Source organism: Anopheles gambiae, chromosome X, assembly GCF_943734735.2.
Source record: "Anopheles gambiae chromosome X, idAnoGambNW_F1_1, whole genome shotgun sequence".
NCBI lineage: Eukaryota > Metazoa > Arthropoda > Insecta > Diptera > Culicidae > Anopheles > Anopheles gambiae.
This window is the reverse complement of record NC_064600.1, coordinates 9613896-9630323: the sequence shown is the minus strand read 5'-3', so window position 1 is coordinate 9630323 and position 16428 is coordinate 9613896. Positions and strand designations below refer to the sequence as shown.

At 42.7% G+C, this 16428-nt stretch overlaps 1 protein-coding gene across 2 annotated transcripts; it reads right to left on the bottom strand.

Annotated features, from left to right (window-relative positions):
* Positions 1–1548: 1548 nt before the first annotated feature.
* Positions 1549–12770, bottom strand: LOC1271707 (glutathione synthetase). Of its 2 annotated transcripts, none has more exons than XM_061656991.1 (6): positions 11377–12770; positions 11062–11274; positions 7530–7702; positions 2886–2928; positions 2036–2814; positions 1549–1937 (listed from the first exon to the last, which is right to left on the bottom strand). In XM_061656991.1, exons 1-6 carry the CDS (start codon positions 11527–11529, stop codon positions 1811–1813), a joined length of 1488 nt encoding a protein of 495 aa, XP_061512975.1. In that variant the 5' UTR covers positions 11530–12770; the 3' UTR covers positions 1549–1810. The 2 variants fall into 2 exon arrangements, with proteins under 2 accessions (XP_061512975.1, XP_061512982.1); XM_061656998.1 differs by lacking the exon at positions 7530–7702 and adding an exon at positions 5330–5457.
* Positions 12771–16428: the final 3658 nt, after the last annotated feature.

The following is a 16428-nucleotide window of genomic DNA, read 5'->3' as shown; positions in this document are numbered from 1 at the left end:
AAGAGTCGAAATCTATGATATCGCATTTTTTTTTTCATTTAAAACCATGTTCGGTAATGAATTAATTTGACTCCAAAAGCCGTTTACACGATATAGATATTCAAAATCGGGTAGCTTCCCCAAGCTTTCCCAACGATTATCAGCAAGAAATTTAAAAAAATCATACATTTATTCTCAGTGAAAACTTTTAACTGCCAAAACCAAAATCGTCGTGTCTGCGAATCGTCGTTACTCGAGGGGACGTCTGTATTATTATCAGTAAAAATCAATCCATTTCTGTTGTTTCACTAAGAATTCGAGCGGCCAGAGGTACTAAGGGCAGGGGAACTATCAACATAGCAGCCATCCTAGCTCGTTAATCATCTAACGGAAGGAGCAGTTTATTGTCCAAAAAAATCAAAAATAACGCAAGAAGCAGTGCATTTAGGAATTGCCAGTAAGTTAAGGAAAAACGGTTCGTCACGGTTTGTCAATGGGTCATGATACAATTCATTTTATCTGTAAATTTTATGACTTGAAATAGGGAGTTATTAGGAAAATGTTATGTTTGAGTAATATCATCCGCCGAAAGTGGCCAAATCGGGTAATGAGCATCCTTTAAATCAAGAATTCATTTGAAATAAAGCTTTGTTAATAGATTGAGTTTTCGACATGCTAATGGTCGTCGTTTAGTCGTCATATCATTTCACGTGGTCATACGGCCGTCGTTTAGTATGTCTAGAACAGTATGCTAAGATGCAGCACCAACATCTCGTGTACCGGGCACAGTGAGGCAAGTTGAGCTAGCTGCAAATGATTCCAATTGATAGGAAAAGAGATGCGGATGTATATTCTTGCATGTTTTAAGTGCTGCAAGTCCCAGTTCTAGAAAATTATACTTAAAAATGTACCACTTTTGCCCCAAACCCCCAACCAACCGAAACCAAACTAATGAATACAGCTTAGTACACTCTCAATATGATATCAGTTACCAATGTTTTACAAAAACGTGGCTCGCAAATGGAACATTTCTACCAGAGAGGAATTGCAACAAATCTTGCAATATGCGTGGGTCATAAACACGCCCTTTTTCAGGTTCAAAAGTGTTGGTCAAGTAGTCACTAATGGTCCAATAACTTTTTTTCTTGTAAAGCAAAACGTGTAAATTGATGGTATGTTTATGTAACCAATTACATTACTTTTACCACCCCATGCCTATTGAGGGTCATTATTCGCCTTTTTCTGTAAAATATTCAGCTAGACCAATGACTTTTTGCACTCACTGTAAATCACTCGAGTGGACGACTGTACCGAGAGACTACCGCCAATCCAATTACACATCCATAAATTCGCTAATTTCTAATAAGTTCGCTCGTAAAAGGTGTGCTTCGGTGCATGACTGTGTAGGTGAAACAGGTTTGGGACATTCAGCCTCTCATTCTCTCATACCTGTCTGCAACGTGCGCAATGAAAGCGTATTTGAGCGTTCGTTAGAGTTCAACTGTGTGGTTACTATTTAAAATTACATAAAACTATTCTTTCCGCTCGGCGTTCACATGACACAATGACTTTTTCTGTTTTGTGTATACCCATTTATTGCTTCCACAAAGAAAAAAAACGCTACCCTAACAATCTGTGCGGTTGTAAATATGATTATTCGCATGCATACGTATATCGGTTGTTTGCTCTGCGCACAATATGTCTGTGTAAAAGCTCCTTTTCTCCAGCCCAACTAGCAGCCTGAGGTACGTCACAACATTATGGTAGAGAAGGGACAAACATATACAAACAAAGTAAGAAAAACAAATGCGTTCAGCCGGCGTTGTCTGCCTCAATCGATCAGATACGGACTGTCCAGGGCGCCCGAGCCGGCCGCAACGCCTCCCTCGTTGGACGAGGACAGCTTGGTGCGCAGCATGTGCCCGATCTGCTTGTTGTACAGCACCTTGTCCTTGGAGCTGCAATTGGCGGAAATGGAAACACAATAATTAATTAACAATCACCGCAAAGGGACAACAGCCTCCCGCCTTCCACACACACACACACACACACTCACCCGATGATGGCACCGAAGATGCCGAGCTCGGACACGAGCTGGACCAGCGGGGGCGGCACCGGCCCATTCGGCCGTACCATGTACCCGGTGGACAGGGGCGGAAAGATGCGCTCCATCAGTATCCAGGCGGACCGTTCCGCGCTGCTCATCGCCTGCAGGGCGGCCGGGATGTCCGCACCGTACACGTTGTTGCCGCCGCCCTCGCGCTGCGGCTTCAGCACGTACCGCTCCGGGTCGGCCAGCGCGAGCGCCACCGCCTCGTCGCCGCCCTCCTCCCGGTCGAGCGAGTACAGCCCGGTAAAGATGTCCCGGATCGCTTCGATCTTAGGCGCGTCATCGCCCACGAACCGGCGCAGCACGTCCGGCTTGGCCAGCGCCTGCTGCACCTTCTTCGTGCCGGCCAGATGGTACTGGATCGAGGGGCACTTGATCGCGACGGACCGCTCGATCAGCAGCCGGGCGTCCCACTCGCCCGCACCGAAGTAGTGGCCCGGCTCGTACCCGGCTCGGAAGTACACCACGCTTGCCTCGACGTCGCCCACCAGCAGCTCCTTGCCCGGGCCGAGCCGGCCCTGCTCGCCGATCTGCGTCAGCGTGCGGCGCACGACGGCCACGTGCGGGTACGTTTCGCGGATGTAAAACTCGTGAAAGCGCTGGTCGCAGATGTTGTACGTCACGTTCTCCACCACGAACAGGATGGCGGCGGACGGGCGAGCCTGCAGCTTCCACGCCTCAACCATCGCATCGCACAGCCCGGACAGGGCCTTGTTGTCGGGCAGCTGGAAAGCGAAGGAAAACAGACAAATGAGCAGGGTGCTGTTACGGGCAATTCGCGACCGACCGTACTTACATTGACCAGCTTTTCCCGATGTCCAAGCTCCGACAGAATGTAGCTACGGTGCAAAACGGCGAACCAGCGAAGGGAATAGCAAAGAAAGAAATATGCAGAATCAGTACCAGTGTGCAGGAAAGAGGCGATCGTCAAGCACTACACACACTACGAGTGGTTTAAATATTGGCTACTACAAACGAAGTATCTACAATGACTACAGGTTAGCGTACGAAAGGTAGGAATGGTGGGGTGCAGTGCAATTAGATACAGTGTTTAGGGCGAATAGAAAGAAAACAACAATGCAATGGTTAATAATATTTTAGTGAGATCAAAGCTACTCTTACTGTGGGCTTTTGGTGGGTCGGATACTAAAGAGTCAAAAACGGTTAAAAATAGAGCAATACAAATGCAAACCAACACCAATGTTCAACGCGGCAAAGTGAGTAAAGTATCAGCGAAGATAACAAATGCACTGCAGCTACACAGTGCCGACTAGTGATGTGCTCTCTGGAGAGAATCCACGACTCCCATCCCACTCCTACAACTGTTAGTCTGATTCTGATTGCGGCAAAATGGGTACCAATGTTCCTCCTGAATAAAAATAAATGGGAACCAGTAGTTCCGCTTGGAGTCGAAGTCGTTCGGAGGCATACGAAGTCGTCTGGGGTCGTCTGAAGTCATCCGGAGTAGGCCGGAGTCGACTGGAGTCATTCGGAGTCGGAGTCGTTTGGAGTCGGAGTTTTCCGGGTCAGAGTCGTTCGGAGTCGTCCAGGTCAGAGTCGGTCAGAGTCGTTCGGAGTCGTCCGAAGTCGTCCGGAGCCGCCCAGAGTCGTCTGGAGTCATCCAGAGTCGTCTGGGGTCGTCTGAAGTCATTCGGAATCGGAGTCGTCTACAGTCGGAGTTTTCCGGGTCATAGTCGTTCGGAGTAGCCCGAAGTCGCCCGGAGCCGCCCAGAGTCATCTGGAGTCATCCGGAGTCGTCTGGGGTCGTCTGAAGTCATCCGGAGTAGGCCGGAGTCGACTGGAGTCATTCGGAGTCGGAGTCATCTGGAGTCGGAGTTTTCCGGGTCAGAATCGTTCGGAGTCGTCCGAAGTCGTCAGGATGTATTTGTATTTGTGATCAGGCATTTCATTTCGTTGTTATTTTTTTTCTTTTACTGTGCGCGTGCACTTCGCATACAGGCCTTTGTTTTGAAGGCTGACACCAGCCGACTCAGGAAGACTACGACTCCAGCCAATTCCAGATGACTCCAGACGGCTCTGGACGTCTCCGGACGACTCTAAACGACTCCGAATGATTCTGGACGACTCCAGGCGACTCGGACTCTAGGCGTCTCCAAACTACTCCGGACGACTCCGGTCGTCTCAGAATGCCTCCGGACGAATCCGACTCTAGGCGAATCCGGACGACACCGTACAACTCCGGAATTGGTTCCAAAATTGTCGGAGATGGATCGGAATCAACTAGTTCGACTAGATCACGAGTTCAGAACAGGTCCCTAGCTAATTGACGACAGCAAACTTCAGTATTGCTCGTCATCATCATCGTGTAAAAGCAAACCACACTTTCGCCACAAATTGCTCTCCGGCACCAGCGTTCCACATCTCAAGCAATGCCACCCTGAAATCCGTCCACATCCAGGCACATCCACGTGCTTTGCGGATCACGAAAATTAGTTTTTGTACAGGCTTGTTTGACCGATTTTCTACAACAAAAAAAAAAGTTTTATTACATAACACGCTCCCGTTATGATGTTACACAGCTACACAAAATAGCAATAGATTAAAGAGTGGGAACTGTTTTTTTTCTTTTTTCTTTAATTTAATCAAACACACAAAAAGAAGGCGTTGAATAACAAGGGCGAACACTACGCGTGCTTTGAGCGCAATCTTAACGTCACGCAAAGGAAGGATTAAGGGTGCGTAAATAGTGTCTGTGGTGCTTTCAATTACATATTTGTCTAACTACTGTATGTGGGGGGATTCAGGTGATGTTAAAATGTAACATTATAGGTTGTATGTGGTATTATAGTTTGTTAAAAATGAAGGAAAACACATTATTGTGAAATCAGTCCAAGAAATGAAACGAGACTGTAATACTTTTTAGAAAGTTGCTGTTTCGGGAAGACAAAACATAGATAAAAAAAAACTATTTCTTCACCAACCAATTAAAAAAAATACACAACACAAAAACACACAGAAAAGGCGTATTAGAAATGAAGACATGCAGTGGCAAATCCAATCGCCGAATGTGCAACAACAAACAACAAAACCAACAGGTACATTGGAAAACATACATTGGGAAAAGTATGTGCGACAGGATTATTGCAGGGTCTTGGGAAGGGGTGTAGGATGGGGGAATCATGTGCAGAAGAGAGGAAGGCCCCCAGGCCAGAACAGTGACAATGAAAGAAAGCAACAATAACAACAACGACAGAACGGAATGGTTTTGATAAAATGTACCTATGCATCGGTGTCATAATGGTCGAGATACCGCCGAAGCTGGAGGCGATCGTGTTTATCTCCACCTGCTTGATGGTGTCCGAAAAGTTGGGCAAATAATCTGACCGCAGTAGTGCGAGCGTTACGGTCTGAAAGAGGGGTATACAGCAATAAGAATGGAGGACTACTTTCCGCAGCGACCGGTGGAGCGCTTTTGCCTTTGGGTGGGTTTTATTTAATACGATACATCTGCGGCTGCTAGAATTTTTTTTGCTGCTAAATTGATACTGCCAAACAGTTAATTGATGGTTTGAGTAGTTTAGTAACCAATTTCGGGTGCATATACCTAGAACTTTACCCTACGCCAAAACGATGTGCTTCAACACACTGCCAGTCCACGTTCGGGTCCCGCGCTCCCGGACAAATCAAACCCACAAAGGCGTCTTACTCTCGTTACATCCATTGAAGGATCGCAAGTTATTGCACAGAACTTTGAACGAAACTACTAAGCACCGGGGTAGTTAGAAACATTCACTAGAGCTAGGTTTAGGTTAGGGAAATGTGTGTTTCGGAGCGTAGTAGTATGCTGGATGCAAGGACAATGATTTTCGATTGCCGTAAAGGAGCCCCCAAAACAAAACTTCTTATTAACAGCAACGACCAAAACTATAATGTAACTAACTATCTACGGCTAACAGAAAAAAACAACGTGTAACAAGGAACCAAGGCGATACGATACCAAAACTACTCCAGTAAGATTATTGATCTACGATGTATTACGCACAGAGAACGGGAGAGAGAGAGGGTGGTCATGCAGCAACATCATACTGAAAGCGCATCAATCAATTTACAAAATGTGACAGCGGGATAAATCAGAAACAGCAAACAGATGAAACGATACAACTGTGCGAAGCTATTTAAACCGGCCCAATTAGGATGTGTCTGGATGGTTTGCTTTCGTATGCTTTTAACGGAACTTCTTCTGCCGACAAATTCAAGAGGCATTGCTTGTCTTTGATGTTTTACGTTCCAGCGAGAATGAGATTTAAATGTAAATAAAAGCAATTGCTCATATTATGCACTCTCTGTCAACTGTTGGAACATCTTTCCACTGTGCGTGTTGTGACTTTACGACCAAGCCCACCAAACCCAACAAGCAACACAATGTGAACAACAAATCTACAACAACCATCAACCAACACAACGGACAAAGCTATGCACATAAGGGAAGTTAAAAAGAGTTGAAAAATGCAAACATACATTTTTGGAGAAGTTATGTACAAATATGTTTAACCAATAAGGTAGACAATTTTAGTTCACACTGGTATCGTAAACTCTTACAAAACGCCAGCCACCCCGGGGCTAATGCCAACGACTAATTAGTGCCACCTTAAGAAGCTAACCAACACCATATAGTACATAAGAGATAGACGACACACAAGCGATGATTGTTGCGAAGAAGGAAAGCGGAGAGGTGTGAAATACGAGCTAGTTTTACTTCCGAAACGGATATCTGGCAAAACTGAACGAACGATTATCCGTTAAGCATTAGCACTTTTATTCGTTCTTAACGGTGACAGTTAAAGGCAGTCCCGCAGTACCGTAGCAAGCGTTGCAGTCTTACGCAACGCCGCTAGTGCGTTCGAATCTAACCTGGAGCTGAATGGGAGTCAGCAACAAACGCAAAAAAACGCACGCAAAGAGAAAAAGGGATCAATATTTCTGACTAGCAGAAGTAAATTCCACAGAATTTAAAACAAATAATAATTATTAAAGGTGTTCTATATGGATGAACAGGCCAAAACAGAGAAACAACAACATGTATTATAAACTGAATAGTTCTAACCGGTAAAAATATTATTAAAAATGTTTACAACATGATTTTTTGCTCGCTCCATGAGGATAGTAAGTATATGATAGTAGCATATTAAAATAAAAATAGTCAAACCAAAACAAATAACAAAACAAAACTACTACAACTACATGGGCCAGGGCAGAGTACAATGAAGGGTTTGGGGCAATGTACATTCAGTGGAGGGGAAAACAACAAAGGGCAAGGACTCAACGCAAAAGTATAACTGTAGAGGAGACGTTAGAGAGAAAAACAGGGAGAGAGAGAGATAGAGAGAGAGAAAGAGGTAGCGGTGGGATGGAAGAAGAAGAAGGAAGAAGAAGAAAAAAACACAGTAACAAGATAAATGGTGGATGGTGTTGTAAAAACCTTTGCAGATATTTGCTCGAGGGCCCGAGATGGCCGAAACCGGACGCGATCGTGTTGATTTCCACCTGTTTCCAGCAGCAGTAGGCATTGATTGCGCGCGCCCGCTCCCCGCAGTCGTTGTCGCACCGCGTCTCCAGCATCAAGTCCGAGCGCAGCAGCCCCAAACTGAGGGGCTGTTGTTTGAGGGCCGCCGAACACGCGGTCGACGAAAGCCGGACGATAAATTCGACGAACCCCGGAAGAGAAGGTGCGTGTTTGGGTGTGTGTGTGTGTGGGTGTGACATTTAGGACAATCGGTGTGCGCGGACGAGAAACAAGTAGTCAACGAAACGAAGGCGTGTTAATAAGTAGCCGATGCTTTGTTGGCACTGTTGGCCGTTGGCGTAAAAGAGAGTCCCATTTAAATCTAGACTTAACCTTGCGCCCAGTTATGCATTTGCTACTTGTGTTAAAATCTTAATTAGATTCGGGGGAAAAAATATTATATATTATTTACCTTTTCCTACTTTCAGAAATTGCACCAATGGATAAATGACAAACTTAATGTACAGGATAGAGGTTCAGCGGTAGCTGATGCAACATTTAGGAGATTGAAGTAATCTTCCCCAAAAAATTACGCTAACGCTTTCGAGTACTAAAACTAACACGAAGAAGAAATTCATGGCCGAAAACATAACTACATTAGCTGCTAACAAAACGGAACATAGCCTACGAAAGAAACATGATTAAAGATTCCCTCACAAAACAGATACAGAGGTAATACAGCGTTAGAGGAGAAAGAAAGCGAAAGGAAAGTTGTATTATTAGTACACAAACATTAGCAAACGGTGCTACGAGTAGGATCACAAACGTAAGACCCAAGACCCTATTGATTGATGCATCTTTCTAGGGAAATGATTCATGAAAGTGTGCGCCTACTCTTGCAACACTCAGCTCCAAGTGGTCGGAACTGTTGCCTGGTTGGCTCTATCACGAACTGGTTAACATCCTGGAGATTGGAGATTGCTAAATCTTTTTTTTTTTTTCGTGTGACACCCGCCCCTAAATGTGTCGTTCGATATCTACGGGCGTTCCGTTTCATGTAGATTGTACAATTAGTACGTGGGTGATAATTTGAGCCCGTTCCAGCAAACCATCGATGAGTAAGAAAAAGCTTATGAGTAAGCTGTTAAAGCTCTTCTCTATAATACAATTCTAGTAAAGGCTGATCAGCCTTACTTTCTAGTAGTTGCTTAGTTTACATCCATTTATTGGTTATCGTTGTGGGGCAATGCGAGGAACGTAATGCCGACTAGGGTTTACAGTGTATTGAATTGTTTGTAATGCCTTTCTGTTCTGTTTGCTAAGAAAGTATGTACAGAGGAGTGTGCTTACTTTGAGGCTTCAGGGACAGTTCATTAAATTGCGTATCGTTTTCACATACCGATAAGAATCCTCTTTGAGTATGCTGAATTAAAAAATCCCGATATGTCAAAAACAAATCCAAAAAAACTGAGCAAAGCCATTTTGTAAATTTTCAGAACTGCTGTTCTAAACTGAAGTTATTCTATACGCACATGAGGCATGAATGCAGCCGCTTGATTAATAGTAATGACTAATAACTGTAAGTATTGAATTGAAACACCATATTGGCCAATATTGGGAAGTTATATGGGCCCTTTCAACGATTGGATATTATCCGACTTCCATTGGATCTCATACACTTCACGCCTGTATATTGCGCTTATACATGGTTTCCGTGGCCTTTTTCAAGATGTAGAGGGCGACACAGAAAGTGTTTGACCACTGGTTGGGGTGAGCATGCCCGAAGGATCCACGTCTCCGCAAAGTGAAAGATGCAGGGTTACTCTTTCGTCAAAGCCCACGACAAGTGGGCTTTATAAACAATATAATATAAACTCTTTATAAACAATAAATAGCAAGACAGCTTAAAATGGCTTGTTTTTGCTTAAATAATAATTTTCTGCGGGCTCCGTTGCAGTAGGCAACAATAGGTAAAGAGCGTCTGCTATGGTATGCGAAGAAAGTTTTCCAACACGTAGTCCAAGGAACTGTCCAGAATACTTCCAATATTCCAGAACCGGCACGGTTTCAGAATCGAATCGAGGACCGATGTGCAATTTCCAGATTCCAGAGTCTAATCCGGAGTCGATTCCTGAGTCGATTCCGGAGCCGTTTCCGGAGTCGATTCCGGAGCCGATTCCGGAATCGGAATCGACCTGGGAATCGCAATTTGCCCCGCTAACGGAAACAAGATTGACTCCAGAAATGGAATTACCTCAGGAATGAGAATCCGTTCTTGAATTGAAATAAGAAGTTTGAGAAGCGAAATCAATCCGGGAAATTTTGATTCTTTGCGGCTATTAATACGTAGCATCATTGGACCCAAACGCCTATTCTTATGACATACAGAATCTGACTCCAAATTCGAAGCAGACTCTGATTTCCAAGCCAATTCTGATTCCGAAACCAATTCCGGAGCCTATTCCGATTCGGAAGCCGATTTTGATTGCCAGGTCATTTCCGATTCTGGAGCCAATTTCGTTTCTGGAGCCGATTTCGATTCCGGAACTAATTCCAATTCCGGAACCGATTCCGATTGCGGAATCTATTCCAGAACCAATTCCGGAATCAATTTCGGAGCTTATTCCGATTCAGAAACCGATTCTGTTTTCCAGGCCATTTCCGATTCTGGAGCCAATTGATTCCGGGAATTTATTCCGGACCTACTATCCGGAATCGAATCGTGAAAACTTCGGAGCTAAAACTTCATTTTTCCCATTACTAGTCTGGTTAGGATTGGGGATCAATTCTAGGATAGGTATGATATCATGACTCATTCCAGGACCGGTATGGTGTGAAGATCAGTTCCAGTGATAGGTTCATGATCTGCAATCTAAGACCTGTATGGGTTTGGAATCAGTTACAGCACCAGTACCGGGTTAAGTAAAAGATCCAGGAACTCCATGGGCTTCAGATTTATTCCAAGGTATGAGTTCTGAATCAATATCACTTAATGTGTCACGTGAATTCAAGAAGCACCTGGAAATTGCTGTTGCTTTAAAAAAAATGGATAAAAGAAAGAAAAAAAATAGCAGGGTTTTTCTCGCGGCATACTAAAACTATTGATCGAATCAAACATTGAGCTGTTTGTATCGATAAGAAAAATAGCTTAAGCTAAAATGTGGTACTCAAGCTCAATTGTTTGCTATGTTGAATTTTCTACTCTAACGATTGAATAATGACACGCAGTTCGTTTTTATCACCCTCAAACGCCTCATACTAGCAAAACTACCATGGGCGCGACTAGCGGACGGGGTTGCAGCAAGCGGTCGTTTCACAATAGTTAGCTTCTAATTCGAGTTTTGTTGGATTTGTTTTTCTTTCCTACTTTAATGACCGCTTTGTCTTTCTTTCTACTGCAAAGCGATCCTATCAAAGTGGAACGTTTGGTTGATGAGTAGAGCGCTGCTACGGCTATCTGTCCCCCCGGGGTGATGATTTTCATATTTACACCCCCCCTCCCCCTTACCTGCGCAATGCCCTCGTCCAGCACGGTGCGGTAGATGGCGATGAGGGCCCGGGTAAACTCGTCCACCTTCTCGGTGGAGCTGAGCGTGGCGAGCAGAAACTGGCTGTCGTGCGCCACCGCGTGTATCAGCTCGTTCAGCAGCGGCTGCAGCTCGACCGCCTTCTGGAACTCTTTGCGCGGAAACGAGCTCGGCGTCAGTATGAACGGTGCAAACTAAAACGAGAGGGAAGGAGAGCGTGTGATTAGCGGCGAAACAATCGCTGATGGTGATGGCGGATGATGACGTAAGCCGGTTGGCCGGCCATGCCCCATTACCAGCAGCGCATCCGGGTTGAAGTCCTGCTTGGACCGCATCGCGGCACCGTGCATGATCGCCCAGTCCTTGGCCTTCTCCACCACCTCCTGCAGCAGCGCGTCGTCCAGCGGGAACGGCACGCAGGACTGGAGCGTTTTCGACGGCGTACACATGGCGGCGATACTACTGGGCGACTTTCCGGGCGCGACCAATTCCACAACTGCAACTCCACTTGGAGAACGATTGTCTTCCGATTTCGCTACTGCGACCCAACACGGCGTTTGTGTGCTTCTGCCGGACTGAAATCAGCCGTCTGTATTGTCACGCTGCAAAAAAACACACACACACACTGAGGAATGGTGAAACACAAAACGAGGCAAACTGATAAGATAAAACACGGCCGGCACACAGTTGTCCAGCGGCCCGGCAGCCCGAGTGTGCGAGTGTACGTCTTTCGGCCGAGAGGGCGCAGCAGCAGCAACAGCGGAAAGGCGAAACGAAACGATCAACAACAGCAGCGCGCTGCTTGGCCGGTAGCTGTCAAAACGGCTGTCGTAGCCCAAAATGTAAACAAAGCCACCCAAACACAGCGGCGACGTGCCCTCCCCCCACCCTGCACTGCATTTGCGCTTCGGAACGGGTTTGATGTTTATTTTGTCCGGCAAAAAACGGCACAACTTCGCCGCACAAACGCTTTAGAGAGAGTGAAAGATCGGCTAAAAAACGATATCAGAAAGCAGGTAAGCTCGAAGGAAAGCTTTCGCGAAGAAAGCGAAAAGTGTGCTGTGTGTGGCACTTTCGTTTTTGGTTTGTGATACAGCAACAACGAAATGGAAAGGGCTACATTTTGTAGCATGATTTTGTAGAGCAAATCGACAAAAATTACCCGAGGAATATTACTGTTCCCCTATTTCTTCAATGTTCCATCAAATGCGAGCATCTCTTTGTTTACGTTTTTGTTTGCTTATGGCCTGTTCGTATTTAATTGTCAAATTTTATTTTTAAAAATTATTAAAAAGTGAATAGCTTCTTTTTGGTACAAAAAAAAACCCATTTATATAATGCACCAAACATTTTTAGTCGCAATTAGCAAAATAAAAGTGTGTTGTTTTGTTTCGCATTTGTATTTCCGCGTTCGAGCAAAAACAAAATCCCGAGCAAAAGCGGTTTACATTCCGCTGGTTGAGGTGTTAACGGGCGTCGAGCGCTTGACGTATATGCTATAAATACAAAATAATATTTTTTTGCTTTTTCATTGCAATTTTTCCGCACTTTCCGTTCTACAATACTACAATAGTAATAAATGCTGCGATAAAAAGCATTTTGTTTTGTCAGCAGTTTTGTCCACACGACCGACCATGTACTCTGTAAATAAAAAATATTTTAAACTGCGATGAAAATAAAAGTTTTATTTTTTAAGGCCGAAAATACACGGACCGGAATTTCGCGGCCGCGGAATTCCGCCTGCTGTCAAACCCATATACAAAGTGTCAACGGCAACTTTCCCGAACTGTCATATCCATACATTTTTCAGCAAGCGGAATTCCGCGGCCGCGAAATTCCGGTCCGTGTATTTTCGGCCTAAGATTAACCAATATCAAGGAGATTAAATTACGAAACACAAGTAATATACATGGCTTATGAAAAATAATTTAAACAAAGTTATTAAAAACCCTTGAAGCTTTAAATTGGAGTAACATTTCCTATTACTAGAAAATAAAATAAATAAATAATAATAAAATAAAAAATGTAAAAATATGTAAAATATACTTAGTTAAGTTATATATGACATATAGTTATTATCCATGAAATTTATGCTTGTGGGCATTTGAAACCATAATTACATTTAGTTTGAAGGTGCTATTATTATGGTGATGAATAAGGTTAATAAATAAATTTCCACATTGATTATAATTTTAATATCATAGTTTTACCAATAGTGGGCTAAGAACCCAAGTAGCACAATCCTGTTAAGAAACCGTTAAAAGTATGCCTAAAAGTATTACTTTTAGCTTTCCATACAGCAGTAATTCCAGGGCTTAAAACACTGCGTAACGCTTTCCTGGCTTCGTCCATGTTTCGTTAAAATTTAAAATTTAGCCGGTATTTTCAACAAAAAAGATCAAAATTAACGAAAATATCGACAGGGATGGCTATATTGGTGTTTCTCTTTCTATACGAATTTTCTATATCTTCGTTAAGTTACAACAATGGGTGTTATTATTTCGTGGAATAAATGCATAAATGCAACACAAATGCTTTTATTCGGTATTTAATCATTTTGCCACTGCATATTGTCACTGTATCACATATGTTTCATTCATTCCATGGGTTTCTTCCATCAATTTAGCATGGAGGTTAGCTGCAGCCGTGGACGGAAAACACCCAAATAGCCAGAATTGCTTAAGCAGCTCATTTTGGCACGCTAAAGATCGCTGCTCTAATTCGCCTTTTGCAGTAGATAAACAGCATCAAAGTTCTATGTGGGTCTTTCAAACAGCGCCTAAGCAGCTTCCTTATGCCACGATGCCAGGGATTATTTTTCTTTGTGTTTTATTTTCAAGCAAGCGTCATCGATGAAATAAACAACAAAATTTGTTTGGTTTAAACACATATGTATATTTTTAAATCATTTGTATTGATAAATTACACAAATTTTTACACAATTTACTGATAATTCACAATCGCTTCACTCAATATTCATTCTTCAAGTAACGAATCTAACTTGTGCAGCAGCAATGAGATTATTGCCGGCGTCCGTCTTTGACACTTTGACAAGAGCCACCTTGAACCGATGTCATGCATTAAAAAGCTATAAAGTTCCACCAAGTTCAGTACCCTTTCTTAACAAGCCTTCAAGTTCCATCATGAACCCTACGCATAGTGCTAATCAGCCGCAAAGTTCCAAAGAGTACCATGTGCCTGTTAAAAAGCTCCATAGTTCCGCAAAGTACCGTCTATCTCTTAATCAGCCACCAAGTACGACATCGGAACGATTTTTCGTTAAACAGCCCTAAATCAGCTATAAAGTACGAGCTGGCTATTTGGGCATGATGTCCGAACGCTATCCGAATCGAAAATGCTGCGAAATATAAAACTTATGTAGCTCATGTGAAGAGATCGGTAACATCGATACACTGACCTGTTGTAAAAGCATGATGATACACAAATTAAACGATAGCTGATAGAAATTGTCGCAGACGCTTGGTTTTGTTGCCATCTACACACAATACACACGAAGCTTCACGAACTTTTAGACATAAGAAATGGAGGCGCCATGTACGTGACCATGTACAGTATGTCTCAAAAATTATCATCATCAAGAGTATATTGTTTTATACAAAAAATATTTTTTATGAAGATTTATCTAATTAGCATATCCTTCATCAAACTCATTGCATATAATATTTACAAATATGAAATTTTATTTTTTATTATTATTTTTTTTATTAGCACCGTAGATTCAAGTGAAGGAAAAAAAGAAAAAGATATTTTTCGTACCGTTTAACAAACAAATATTTTGTTGTGATAATAAATGCACATTATTACATAAATAAGAATGAAAAAAAATCCGAATATTTAAACAATGAAACTGGTGTAGATAACATTTGAAAAACACTGTGTGTTATATTGGCCCGAATGAAAAAAAAACAGGGTAACGGAATACAGGCGGTCCCCGAGATACACGGTACCTCTTATACGCGGATTCGGAGATACGCGGTTTTCTAAATTTGACAATTCTTTGAGCAAATTATACTGATTTTACTCATCAATTGCAAATTGCCAAATAATTTCCGTTTTGATCGAATGTTAAAAAATATTTCAAAAGGTTTAAAACAGTTATATTCAGTCAGAATCATATCAAATAATTCATAAAGTGACTAAAACCGCCCCCTACTTGCAAAATTACACGAAATTTTTTGATATTTTAGCTGGAAATCACGAGATTCGACTTACGCGGAAATTCGAGATACGCGGTATTTTGCGGCCGTTTTCGGTCCCCATTAACCGTGTATCTCGGGGACCGCCTGTACGTCGTTATGCTGTAACGCTGACAAATGTCACATTCTCTTAAGAAACTCTATTTGATTTTTAAAGGCTTTAAAATACTGTTAATAATCAAATAAAGTTTCTTAAGGCTACTTGGGAAATATGTAAGCATTTTAATGTGTTATTTTTTTGTAACAAAAGTTCTTTAAGTTGCCGTAACACCCCAAATAGCCAGCTCGTACTTTATAGCTGATTTAGGGTTGTTTAACGAAAAATCGTTCCGATGTCGTACTTTGTGGCTGATTAAAAGATAGACGGTACTTTGCGGAACTATGGAGCTTTTTAACAGGCACATGGTACTCTTTGGAACTTTGCGGCTGATTAACACTATGTGTAGGGTTCATGATGGAACTTTAAGGCTTGTTTAGAACGTGTACCGAACTTGGTGGAACTTCATAGCTTTTTAATACATGACATCGGTACAAGGTGGGTCTTGTCAAAGTGTCAAAGACAGACGCCGCCAATCATCTCATTGCTGCTGTACAAGTTAGATTAGTTCTTTGAAGAAGGGATTTTGAAGCAAGTGATTGTGATTGTACAGTAAATTGTGATACGTTTCGTGTAATTTATGAATATTAAGGATTTAAAAGTAAACACATGTACACAAACAAAATAAATCCTGTTGTTTATTTCATCGATGACGCTTGCTTGAAAATAAAACACAAAGAAAAATAATCCCCGGCACCGTAGCTTAAGGAAGCTGCTTAGGCGCTATTTAGAAGGACCGCCTGGAACTTTGATGCTGTTTATCTACTGCAAAAGGCGAATTAGAGCAGCGATCTTTAGCGTGCCAAAATGAGCTGCTTAAGCAATTCTGGTTATTTGGGACTAATGGATATCAAAAATAGTGAGGTAGTAATATACATATAATTACTTTTTTTTTCATTCTAATGAATAATCAATGAACTTAAACCATATGAATGATTGCTGAACATTCATAAGGTTTATATTATTAGACATTACTATCTATCTATTAGCTCATCCACGACGGTTAACACAGGCGTTCAAAAAATGCTGCTTGG

Coding starts and splice junctions, on each gene's coding strand:
- LOC1271707 (XM_061656991.1), bottom strand. CDS start 11,529: ATGTGTACGCCGTCGAAAACGCTCCAGTCCTGCGTGCCGTTCCCGCTG. Junction 7,703..11,061: donor TGGACGAGGGCATTGCGCAG/GTAAGGGGGAGG, acceptor CTCAAACAACAG/CCCCTCAGTTTGGGGCTGCT. Junction 1,938..2,035: donor ATCTTCGGTGCCATCATCGG/GTGAGTGTGTGT, acceptor CGCCAATTGCAG/CTCCAAGGACAAGGTGCTGT.